The sequence below is a fragment of the Pristiophorus japonicus genome, chromosome 10 (genome assembly GCF_044704955.1).
Source record: "Pristiophorus japonicus isolate sPriJap1 chromosome 10, sPriJap1.hap1, whole genome shotgun sequence".
Lineage (NCBI taxonomy): Eukaryota > Metazoa > Chordata > Chondrichthyes > Pristiophoridae > Pristiophorus > Pristiophorus japonicus.
This window is the reverse complement of record NC_091986.1, coordinates 139,918,625-139,931,660: the sequence shown is the minus strand read 5'-3', so window position 1 is coordinate 139,931,660 and position 13,036 is coordinate 139,918,625. Positions and strand designations below refer to the sequence as shown.

Here is a 13,036-nt window from a genome sequence, read left to right as displayed (position 1 = left end):
TACCTTCACTTCAACAGACAAGGCAGTTGGCGTTCTGCTTCTGGGCTGCAAATGTGCTCTCAGCATATCACAGATCTCAACGACAACTTCTCTGCGGAAACGCAGCCTTTTGACACAATCAGCCTCGCTCATGTCCAGGTATGAACTCCTGACTCGATATTGCCGACGTGGGCAAGGTCTCCTGGCCATCAGCCTACGGACTATAACGTTCCTGGTGCGGTGAGCTCTAATCAATTCTCTCCTATGCAGTGAATTGCTGGTGAACCATTGGCATAACCCGTGGTGTTGACAATGCAGCACCCATTCTGCAATTACAAATTTAAGTTTCAAACTGGCTAGCTGGCTGCCTCTCCCTCCTGGTGCTTTGCACGCCTACCCTGTCCCCGGGCCGAATGGCCTCAGCCTCCCTCGCAGCTCGAAGGCTGCTTCCTGTGTCTTCGGCTGCCGTCCAGCCACTGCCGCCGCTCCTATCCCGTGGCCGAATGGCCTCAGCTTCCTTTGCAGCTCGAAGGCTGCTTGCTGTTTCTTCGGCTGCCGTCGAGTCACTGACGCCTCCGCGTCTCCTACATGGAAGGAAGGCTGCCTGAAGCACCGCAGCTCGAAGGCTGCTGCTGCTTCACACAGGTAGGAATATTCAATATTTTGTATTTGCTGTGTTTATAATTTTTTATTCAGGATGGTTCTTTATTTGTATAAGTGAGACTGTTGAATGCTTGTAGAATTTAATTACTTCCCTTCCCCCCCCCCCCCGCCCCATCCCCATCTCTCGTTCCATACACCTGATTTCTAAAGTGTCGGCAAGGTTTTTCTGAGCGTACAAAAATCTACACTTACTCCATTCTAAGTTAGTTTGAAATAAGTTTTCACTGCCTAAACTTTCTAAACAGGCGTAAGTGGCCGGACACGCCCCCTTTTGAAAAAAAAATCTGTTCCAAAATGAAACTGTTCTAACTGACTAGAACTGGAGCAAACTAATCGCTGAGAATTGCAATTTCTAAGATACTCCATTCTAAACCAGTTGCTCCAAAAAAATAGGAGCAACTCATGCCGAAACTTGACCCCATAGTTTCTGCTGAAAAACATCGAAAATTATTGTACAATTTTATATCAAAAATTGTGTTTTGGTTGTGTTGGGAGATAACTCTATGTGCACTCAAGATTGTACCTTAGCAATATTGCACTCTTCCTGAAGAGCTTCCATCTTGTGTGTAAATGTACTCACTGTACGACGGTTCTGCTCATTCGTTTGGCGCAATTGTTCCTGAATCTTATGGTTTTCAGCAGTTAACTCTGCCACTTGAATCTGCAACATTTAACAAAAATAATAGTCTATGGATTTTCTGCATGTCCTTTCATTACTATAATCTCTACTGCTTTTTAATTTGAATTGCATACATACATATGATATATAGCACAGAAACAGGCCATTCAGCCCAATCAATCCATGCCAGTGTTTATGCTCCACTTGAGCGTCCTCTCATCCTTCCTCATCTAACTCTATTAGCATAACCCTCCATTTCCTTCTCCCTCATATGCTTATCTAGCCTCCTCTTAAATGCATCTATACTACAGGTGCAGAGTTGAAAATCCGGAGTTCCGGAATCTGGAATGTTCAGGAATCCGGACCAATCAGTGGCAGGGTCGTCTGGAATCCGTAAAATGTTCAGGAATCTGGACCCGCCGACCTCGGGGGCCCCGCCACTGCCCAACCTTGAGCCTTGGCTCACCGCCGTTCACCTCACCCCCGCTCGCTGCCGTTACCTCGGGGCCTCCTCGCCAGCCCACCCAAACAGCTCCACCACGGCGGGGCCCATCCGAACACCACCTCCTCGGCAGTGTCTGCTTGAACAGCTCTTCCGCGGCGGGGCCCGCCCAAACAGCTCCTCCGCGGCGGGGCCCACTCAAACAGCCGTCGTGGATTGCTTGGGCGGTCATCGGGAACTTGATGAAGTCTTTCCTCAGCGCATACAGTGCAGCCGTGACCTGGCGAATAGAGACATGTGTTGCACGTTGAGAGATGACACACACATCCCCAGTTGTAGCTTGAAACGATCCGGAGGCATAGAATGAAAGTGCATCTGTTATCTTCACTTCAATTGACAAAACAGTCCTCCTGATGCTTCTTGGCTGCAGGTCTGGTTTCACCAACTCACAGATCTCACGGACAACTTCTTTGCGGAAACACAGCCTTCTGAGTCTGCAGCACTCAAGTACAGGTACGAATGCCTGTCTCGATATACCCGAGGTGAGTAAGGTCTCCTGCCCAGCACCCTACGGGTTCCAATGTTCCTGATGCGATGAGCTCTCATCAATTGTCTCCTATGTGGCACCATGATGCAGAAGGCTCTCACAAGGTGTGGCATTGTCAGTATTGCCTCCATACTTAAAGTTAAATTTTCAAAGAAGCTCAAAAGGACAGGAAAGCAGGCAGCACAGGTTCACAGTTCTCTCTCTCCTCAAGGTCTGTATGAATGTAACCTGTCCTCTCTCCCCCCCACCCGAGTCTTGTGACCTCTCTCTCCTCCTCCCCAGGCTACAAGCCGTAAGATCGTCTCTCTCTCTCTCTCTCTCCCTTCCCCTTCCCGGGCGACAAGCCGCAAGATTCTCTCTCTCTCTCTCCCTCTCCCTCCCTGGGCTACAAGTCGTAAGAATGGCTATCTCTCTCCCTCTCCGGGCTGCAAGCTGTAAGATCGGCTATCTCTCCCTCCTCTCCTCTCTTCCCCACCCCCCTGCCAATGGCTTGTTTTGTAGCCGAACCCCGAGCCGGTGTGTCTGGAGGCGAGGCAGATTCTGCCGGCCAAACCTACAACTCTCCAGGCCTTCTTCAAGACGTTCGCTGGTGGCGTGTGAGCGAGTAAAAAAATGAGAAAGTGTGTGAAATCCAACAAATTTACATTTCTACGTTGACAGGTTAAAAAATCAATTGAACTTTATTATTGATTTTGACAGTGTTCTTGACTCCCTCCAAGATCTTTGATTTAAAAACAATGGCTTTTTTCAGCACAGATTTGTGAATGTGCGCTGGTTTTTTGACTCAGCAGAAGGTTTCTTGGGAAGGGCCAGATACATCAATGTAATGGAGAAAAATGTTGGCCAAACTGTGAACAATTGAAAAAACCGGCGCAAACATGAGGGAACGCCCCCCTTTGAGGTGAAAAAAAACTGGCCTAGATAAATTGGAACTAAGTTCGTTACACTGACACAGATCACAGGGAGAAAGTTTGAAAAAAAAATACACCAAAAATTTTACACAATACGCCAAAAATACCAGCCTACTCCAAAAAAAGTGCAAATCACTGGGGAAAATTGAGCCCATAGCATTGTTAACATAGTAAAATGCCCAAGGTGCTTCACAGGAGCGTTGTCAAACTAAATTTGGCACAGAGCCACATAAGGAGATATTTGGGTGGACTTGGTCAAAGAAGTAGGTTTTAAGGCGTGTCTTCAAGGAGGAAAGAGAGGTAGTGAGGCAGAGAGGTTTAGTGAGGGAATTCCGGAGCTTGGGCCTCAGCAGCTGAAGGCATGGCTGCCAATGGTGGGGATGCACAAGAGGCCACAATTGGAAGATCACAGATACCTCAGACGGTTGTAGGGCTAGAGGGGGTTAGGGATAGGGAGGGGCGAGGCCATAAAGGGATTTGAAAAGAAGGATGAGAATTTTTAAAACGAGGCGTTGCTTAACCAGGAACCACTGGTCAGGGAGCACAGGGGTGATGGGTGAATTGGACGTTGCGAGTTAGGATATGGGCAGCAGAGTTATGTATGAGCTCAACTTTATGAAGGGTGGAAGATAGGAGGCTGGCCAGGAGTGCACTGGAAGAGTCAAGTCTAACGGTAACAAAGGCATGGATGAGGGTTTCAGTAGCAGAGGAGCTGAGGCACAGGTGGAGTCGGGCAATGTTACAGAGGTGGAAATAGGTGGTCTTAGTGATGGCGCAGATATGCAGTTGGAAGCTCATCTTGGGATCAAATACGACAACCAAGGTTGCGAACAGTCTGATTCAGCCTCAGACAGTTGCCAGGGAGAGCGATGGAGTCAGTGGCGAGGGAACGGAGTTTGTGGCGGGGACCGAAGACAATGGCTTTGAACTTCCCAATACTGCTCCGTGGGAGCCCAATTTAAATATGATAATGAATTGTTCTGCCTCTCCAAGACGGAACACACGCAAGCCTCGCAATCCACTGCCATAAAAATGGTGACAGGCGCTACACGGCAGGTTGGGGATTTGTTCCCCGATTTTTTATTTTTAAATGTGTTAGGGAGGATCAATACCAAGGCCATTGTTTCTGTTCTCGCTCTAAATCATTTATGTAGATTGTAAAAAAAAAACAATGACCCCAGCACGGATTCCTGAAGCAGTCTGCTAGTGAAACTTTGTTTTTTTCAAATACAGCTCCATTTAAAATCATCCTTCGCTTTTTGTTTTGTTTAGCCAATTTTCAATTCACCTCAGAAGCTGCACTTCTAATTCTGTGTTTCCTACCTTGTAGAATAATTGCTCGTGTTGCTTGGTATCAAAGACCCATTGAAATGTAAATAGATCATATTCACAACATTTCTGTTGTCAACAAGATTTCTTTGAAATCCAAAAGAATTGTTGAGCAAGACTCCCTTCCATAGTTCCATGCCAACTCCCTTTTACCATATAGACATAGAAACATAGAAAATATTGCACCTATATAGGTGTTTTATTGTTCTCTTTTTCAGAATGCCTTCGAATAATTTACCCACAACAGATATTCGGCTCACTGATCTATGGTTCCCAAGTCTTGTTGTTGCCCCTTTTTGTGTTATTATATAATTATAAAGAAATCTACATGCACACAATGTACTCACAAAAAAGCAGTACTGTACAAAAGGCAGCCCACAGAAGTTCAAAAGTCACTCCCACTTGAATCCCGAGTCCTTAATTTATGGAACAGGAAATCAACCATTCCACCAAACAGTTAGTCAAACAGTTGGTAAACTAGTTACTATTCATGACAATACTTTTTCAAAGGGTACATTTCTGAAAACTTAGCTGAAAAATCACAGATAAAGGTACCTTGTAATTTTCCACTTGCTGTTGGTTTGCTTCCAGTTCTTCCTTAATAGAAGCTTGAAGAACTAATTGCTCTACTTCCTAAAAACATAATACCATGTCAATTATACATTTATTTGCCAAACCTCATGAGTCAAATTTAAGGGCTAATTTCCATTTGATGTTGAGTAGTAAGTATGCAATTAACGTTTGTATAATATTCTGTATTGTTACATTTACTATCCTAAGGCATTTCATTGATCACAAAATCTGTACAAGTTTTGCCTACCTCCTCCGCAACCCCTCCCGCGCCCCCGCCACATCCTGCTCAAATTTTGTGTTTCTTTTTTTAATATAGGGAAACTGTCCAAGTTGTCCATTGTATAAAATAAGATTTTAGTATCTTGGAATTATGGTTAAATTGAATATATACAATACTCATTTGTTGATTTGGTATTTCTGTGGTTCTCTCCAGTGTTTCATCTGGAGATCTTTTGGGTTCTCCGTTGAGAGTCTCTAATCCTATTTTTCCTCTGCAAGACTGCCTCTTGCTTCTTTTCACTCCTTTGTCTCAAGCACCCACATTTAAGCAAAAAGAATGCTCGTCAGATATGCAAGAACTCCCCCGAGAACTATGGACATTCCAAATCTCAGCAACCATCTTGTCTAAATCAGATCCTATTACACATATATACAAGTTACTTCCTGAAACTTGACTGAGAGGAAATGAAAGTGCCATTTATACACATTTTATTTAATTGTGCAAATATTTACAAACAAAAAGTTCTGTAATAAAAATATATTATCACAGTGATTAGAATCAGTTTGGACCTACAGCTCTCCTTGAATCAGTAAGTTCCTTCTTGGTTTTCACTAGGATTTGTTTCATCTTGCTATTTTTCTCTTTGTTCTCCTCCGAGGTTGTCTGAAGAGATTCTGCAATATGACCATATAATCAGGTTACTTAATATTACATCTCCTACAGAGGTCATATTATGTCATCGGTTGAAAGGATTAATATAGAATTTATTAGGGCAGCACAGTTTATTTACTATATTCTTCTGAAATGATTTCAATCATAAGGTGAACATATTTTTGGAACAGTATAAATATTGTCCATTTGCACATTGCATCGTTAATAGCTTTTGAAAAATAAAATACTAAACTTTGCATAAAATTAAATTTGTAACTAGTATTAAATTAACAACTTGTATTTAAATAATGCCTTTAACATAGTAACACATCCCACAGATGCTTCACAGGAATATTAAGACAAACAATTTGACACCGAGCCACATGGGAAATTTGGGCAGATGACCAAAGAGTTAGGTTTTAAGGAGCGTCTTAAAGGTGGAAATTGAGGTAGAGAGATGGAGAGGTTTAGGCAGGGAATTCCACAGCACGGCCATCAATGGTTCAGCGATTATAAGCAGGGATGCTCAAGAGGGCAGAATTAGAGGAGCACGGATATCTCGGGAAGTTGTAGGGCTGGAGAAGATTACAGAGATATGGAGCAGCAATGCCATGGAATGATTTGAAAACAAGGATGAGAATTTAGAAATGTAGGTCAGCGAACACAAGGGTGATGGGTGAACGAGACTTGGTGCAAGTTAGGACACCGGCAGCAGTGTTTTGGATGACCTCAAGTTTGTAGGGTAGACTGTGGGAGGCCAGCCAGGAGTGCTTTGGAATAGTTAAGTCTAGAGGTAACAAAGGTATGGATGAGGGTTTCAACAGCGGATGAGCTGAGGCAAGGGCGGAGAAGGGCGATATAACGGAGGTGGAAATAGGCAGTCTTAGTTTTGCCGTGGTTATGTGGTCAGTAGCTCAGTGATGTTCAGCCTCAGATAGAAGTTAGGGAGAGGGATGGAGTCAGTGGCTAGGAAACGGAGTTTGTGGCGGGAACCAAAAACAATGGCTTCGGTCTTCCCAATATTTAATTGGAGAAAATTTCTGCTCATCCAGAAGTGGATGTCGGACAAGCAGTCTACCAATTTAGAGACCGTGGAGGGGTTGAGAGAAGTGGTGGTGAGGTAAAGCTGGGTGTTATCAGCATACATATGGAAACTGACGCTGTGCCAAGGGGCAGCATGTAGATGAGAAACAGGAAGGGGGGGGGGGGCCAAGGATAGATCCTTGGGGGGCTCCCAGAGATAACAATGCGGGAGCGGGAAGATAAGCCATTGCAGGTGATTCTCTGACTACAATTAGATAGATAAGAATGGAATCAGGCGAGAGTAGTCCCACCCAGCTGGACGACGTTGAAGAGGCGTTGGAGAAAGATGGACTGATCAACCGTGTCAAAGGCTGCAGACAAGATAAGGACAAGGAACGATAGTTTACCTTTGTCATAGCCACAAAGGATGTCATTTGTGACTTTGATGAGCGCCGTTTCGGTACTTGGTGGGGGCTGAAACCTGATTGGAGGGATTCAAACATGGAGTTGCAGGAAACACGGGCACGGATTTGGGAGACGGCAACATGTTCAAGGACTTGAGAGGAAAGGATTGTTGGAGATGGGGTGGTAATTTGCAAGGCCAGAGGGGTCAAGGATTGTTTTTTTTTTAGGAGAGGGGACGATGATGGCAGATTTGAGGGAGAGGGTGACAGTACCGAGGAGAGACAACCGTTAACAATGTCGGCTAACATGGGAGCCAAAAAAGGAAGTTAGCTGGTCAGCAGTTTGGTGGGAATAGGGTCTAGGGAGCAGGAAGTGGGTTTCATGGACAAGATGAGAGTAGTCATGAGGGAAAATCAGAGAAAAACTGGAGAAAGATGCGAGTTCAGTGTTAGGGAAGGGGGGAACTTGAGGAAGTTTGGCCTGGTGGGCTAGGGGAAGGAAGGGAAGTGGCGGAGGCAGCTGAATGCATGATCGCAATCTTACAGACAAAGAATTCCATGAGCTCCTCACATTAAGGGGGAAGAAAAGTCCAAAGTAAGCATTATTCAAAGTCCCAATGTCTATATGGAAAAAATGTCAGAAGTCCTTTCACTGTTATTTAAACATTGTGGTGGTAAAATTGGTATTTGGCAGTAGCGCAAAACAAACAATAGTGAATCTGCAGTCGTTTTACACCCCACCAGTTTTTCTTTTCCATTGATTTCACCTGTTTTTCACTACTGCCCAAGACCAGTTTCACCCCTGTATGTTTTTCCTCATCTTATGTAGACTTGCCATTTTAGTGGTCTCACTACCAAAGAGGGGCTGCCTTTACCAATGTGGTTCTATTCATTTCATTGAGGATCACAACCTAGGAATGGCCTGTGAACTGCTTAAGACTAGAAAAGTGTTCTACTAGCCCTTTACAATGCAACATATTTAAGGCATGCAAGTAGAAACCAGGAGAGTGTGGGAATGGAGCATGCAATATTTCTTGCTGGATCCATATTTAATCAGCTGTAAAATTTTAAGTGTCCCCCAAGTACTCAAACTGCTCAACTTACTTATTTCATTTTCCATAGTTTCTAGTTGCTGTTTGCGCAATGCCATTTCTTCTACTGTTTCTACAATCCGGTTGTCTCGATCAGTAATTTTCTGGTTCAGTTCTTTCACAAAACGTTCATAGTCTGCAATCTCCATGTCCATTAGAGTGCTTTTCTGAGCATCCTAGTACCACAGTTGGAACAGTAATTATTTGACTTGAACATTCAGAGTAACAGTTATCTGCAATGTACTTTTGGATTCTAAATAGAGCATATTGCACCGATAGCGACGTATTGCTGGATTTATTTCACAAGTATGAAATAAAGTCCCACTACAGGGTTTGAGCACATAATCTAGATGGACATTTCAGTGCAGTCTGAGGGAGTGCTATCTTTCGGATGAAACATTAAACTGAGTACCCACCAACGTTTCCTTTAAGCTGCGCATCCGTGCAATGCTCCAGGGGTCCTGCGCAGCCAGTGAGCTGGCTTTAAATTGAAGAAATCACGCATGTGCGGACTTTTGAATGGGCCACGCAACCAGTTAAAGGGGCCATGTGGCCCCCCTAAAATGACAGGAAACACTGGTCTCCACTAATTTTTTTTGGGTGCGTGGATCCTTTAATGAGCTGTGCAGTCCATTCAAATTTCCATGTATACACTGTTTTTCCATTTAAAAGCCGGTGAGCAGCTTGCACGGGACATCAAAATTGCTGTGCGGGTGCGCAGCTTAACGGGGACATTGGATCCCATTTGCCTGTAAGTGAACATAAAATATTCCATGGCACCATTTGAAGAGGAGCAGTCAATTATCCCAGTGTCCTAAGCAATACACATCATTTAATTAATACATATCATTTAACCAAAACCACCAAAAAGGATAGATTAACTGGTTATTTATCCCATTTAATCTTTGTGGCAGCTTACTGTGTGCAAGTTGTCTTGTTTACCTAAATAACAGCGATTGTACTTCAAAAAAAGTAATCTATTGGCTGTGAAAACTCTTTGCGATGTGAAGGATATGATATAAATCCAAATTCTTTCTTTTTCTCTTCCTTTTTAAAATATTTTGCCCTGAATTTGGTTTGAACAAAGCTCTCTCTGGCACATAAGTATTTTTTTTGCACTTTTCCCTGATATTTGCCTTTCAGCACTTAAATGGTAGACATGCACACAGTACGCTGGCAATGAGTTATTAACAATAAGATCACTATTTTACATTACTTTATTCATGTCAACTTTTATTTTTAAACGTGATAATATTGTACAGGTGTTCATTAGTCTTTTTATTCTATACATTTTGGACATTAACCAATTGCAATTTTGACCTGGAAGATCCAGGGGCCTTAATTTCATTAGGATGAGTCTCCTGGTTGTAGCAAACAATTGGGTTATAAGATTTCAGAATAAGTCAGGTCGCAGGTCCAGTAGGTTCGGTTTCCAACATCTACCTAGCTTTGCACTCCGTGGTCTAGATCAGAGTTTCTTTGAAACCACATCAGTCCAGGTTCTGGCACTCCACTTTATGTCATGCCAAAACAGTGTCTGTTGTGGTAGACACTCTGAGGACTGCACTTTGTCATTATTGTCTATTCTAAAACTATTTTTCACCCACTATTGGTTACAGTGAAAAGCAAAATGCTGCAGATACTGGAAATCTGAAATTAAAGCAGAAAATGCTAGGTCAGCAACATCTGTGAAGGTACAATGTTAAAAATTCAGGTCATATGACCCAATTTATAAAGTGCTCTTGGATTCTTCTGTGGACAGGTTGAGAGAGGAACATTTTTATCCTCCCTACTCTCAACATTTACATTTCTAACTTTTGGGTGACAACTCTCCTCGTGCATCTATCCAGACATGTGTAAAGCTCTCTCCTAAACAGGATAATTAAACATCCAGCCAGGCAGTGGCAGAGCAATTTAAATAAAGCTCCGTCTGTCCACCAGCTGCAGTGTATTTGTGCCTTATGAAGTTTCTTACCTTTCTCACAAGTTCCAGTTCTTGTACTGTTTGTTGCAGCTGATGTTTCTCTTTTTGAAGCTGCTTTTTAAGTTCTTCAACTTCTTTCAGCAATACATGATTCTCCTGAAGAGTACAATGCATTTTTATATATAAACAAATTTGGAAAAAAATAAAATCTTTGAGAAAATAACTCGTGGAATTCCACAGAATGCATCTAAAACCATACATTCAGTTTCCATTACCTTGGATATCTGTTCCTTAAGAAGCTTTATGGCCTCGAGCTCCTTTTCAACAGCTATCTTGGCTTTCTCAGATTCGAATATTTGTATTTCTAGTTGTCTGGTATTTGACTGCAAAGTTCCCAAACGAGCCAACATATCTTCCTTATCTGAAGCCAACTGTTTGTGCTGAATAAAGACATTAGAAATATTGAACTAGATTAGAAATGATACAGCTCATTTCTCCAAAAAGCTCCCTTTTTGGAAATATTTAAACATGTAGTGAGAAGTATCTAACTCAATTGACATTTTTCACATTGTAAATCAGGAGACCCTAAATTAACCAATTAGCCCTTTCAAATATTTTCTACTGAAATTGTTTGCGCTGCAAAGAAACTTGGATTTCTCCAGATTAATTTGGTATTTTTTCCCCAAATGTGTGTAAATAGAAATAACAATTAACTGCATACTCTACCAAGGATGCAGGTATGGGCCTTTTGGAATAGATGAATCAAGATTGGCCAAGTGACCTTTCTGATCTGTAATTATTTTGAAGAGCTGGTCGATATGACCTCAAACTTTAGTCAAGATGCATGAGATAGCACTCCCCACCCCCGCATGGAATTTAAAGAAGAAAGAATGCAGAAGTACTATTCACTGCACAAGCATCATCTGAGCTTCGTGAAGGCTGCTGCACACATCCTACCTCCAGTATAGCCCTGCCAGCAGCAGCAAGGGTAACACCATGATTTTCAACTCTCATTTCACGCTAAAAAGTTAGACAACATCAGTAAGCTTGCTCCCCCTCAAAAAAAGCTCACAGAAAAGGAGTGGGAACTGGCAAAAAGCCCACTGACTGTAGCTGATGTTATTAACATGGAAATATATAAAATATTTTCCTGTGCTGCTGCTGAAATATGGTATATACAATTTATCATTACAAGCATTTTGAAATGGAAAAATTCCTAAGTCATCAGTGAACAGGCAAAAAAAAAGGAAAATTGTCACTTAATATTTTAATCATTTTTGAGAACTGTGTGAACAAAGCATTTTTCTTTCAGTGAGTACATTTTTAGGTATGCAATATCAATTAAAAAGCATTCCAATGTCTCATGGAGAGATGCAACTTTTTTGTATGTTAGATTGTTTAGAGATGGAGGGGTTATAATCAGCAGCTTTCCATTATCTTCTTTGACTTAAAGTCAAGAGAACAACCTCAGCCTATCGAATCTTTCCTCATAGCTAAAGTTTTCCAGTCCTGGCAACATCCTCGTAAATCTTCTCTGCACCCTTTCTAGTGCAATCACATCCTTCCTGTACTCAAGCTGTGACCTAGTGTTGTATACAGTTCAGGCATAACTTCCCTGCTCTTCTATGCCTCGGCTAGTAAAGGAAAGCATTCCGTATGCCTTTTTAACTACCTTATTGACCTGTCCTGCTACCTTTGAGGAACTGTGGACATATACTCCAAGGTCCCTCTGTTCCTCCACACTTCTTAGTTTCCTCCCATTTTTTGTGTATTCCTTGCCTTGTTGCTCTTCCCCAAATGCATTACCTCACACTTTCCGGATTGAAATCCATTTGCCACTTTTCTGCCCAACATCGATATCTTCCTGCAGTCTAGAGCTTTCCTCCTCACTGTCAACCACATGGCCAATTTCTGTATCATCCGCAAACTTCTTTATCATGCCCTCTACATTTAAGTCCAAATCATTTATACAGGGTACTACAAAAAGTAAGGGACTGAGTACTGAGTCCTGTGGAACACCACTGGAAACAGCCTTTCAGTCACAAAAACTCCCCTCAACCATTACCCTTTGCTCCCTGCCACTGAGCCAATTTTGGATCCAATTTGCCAATTTTCCACTTAAATATTACCTGTTAAATACACTGCCATGTGTACCCACATACCTGCTACTTATTTGTATGTTAGCTTCCAATAGGTTACTTTCAAGTGGAAAACTGAAAACAATTATACAAAAGTAGAATTTTTTTTTTAAATGAACTTTAAAATTTTCCATTTGTAAATGTTTGTTCAATAGTACATGATGATGATGATGACACGCAGCATTTAATTGCTTTGTTTCCCGGAATAGGTCATTGTCACCCAGTTCCATGCTCACCTCTCCCATAATTACGTGTTATACTTCCATTGTGCTCACAGCACTGAGACCATCATGAACAAAGTCACAAATGAGATTCTTTGTGATTCCAATTATGGCTCCTTATTCCTCCTTCTCCTCTCTGCAGCATTTGACACAGTTGACCATTCATTCTTGGTCTAGAACCTCCACTCTATGATCTACCTTGTGGACATGCCATTCCATGGTTTCACACCTACATGTTCCAACTTTAACCAACAAATCTCCAGCAATGGCTTCGCCACATGGCCTCAAGGATCTTCTGACT

At 42.4% G+C, this 13,036-nt stretch overlaps 1 protein-coding gene across 1 annotated transcript in view; it reads right to left on the bottom strand.

The window, feature by feature from the left end:
- Positions 1-13,036, bottom strand: part of LOC139275108 (GRIP and coiled-coil domain-containing protein 2) — a 98,145-nt gene that overhangs the window by 20,876 nt on the left and 64,233 nt on the right. Inside the window, exons 11-16 of the mRNA XM_070892119.1 lie at positions 10,652-10,816; positions 10,428-10,532; positions 8,466-8,628; positions 5,857-5,957; positions 5,046-5,123; positions 1,166-1,303 (exon numbers count right to left, since the gene is read on the bottom strand). Coding sequence (XP_070748220.1) covers positions 1,166-1,303; positions 5,046-5,123; positions 5,857-5,957; positions 8,466-8,628; positions 10,428-10,532; positions 10,652-10,816 — 750 coding nt within the window. The remainder of the gene's footprint in view (positions 1-1,165; positions 1,304-5,045; positions 5,124-5,856; positions 5,958-8,465; positions 8,629-10,427; positions 10,533-10,651; positions 10,817-13,036) is intronic.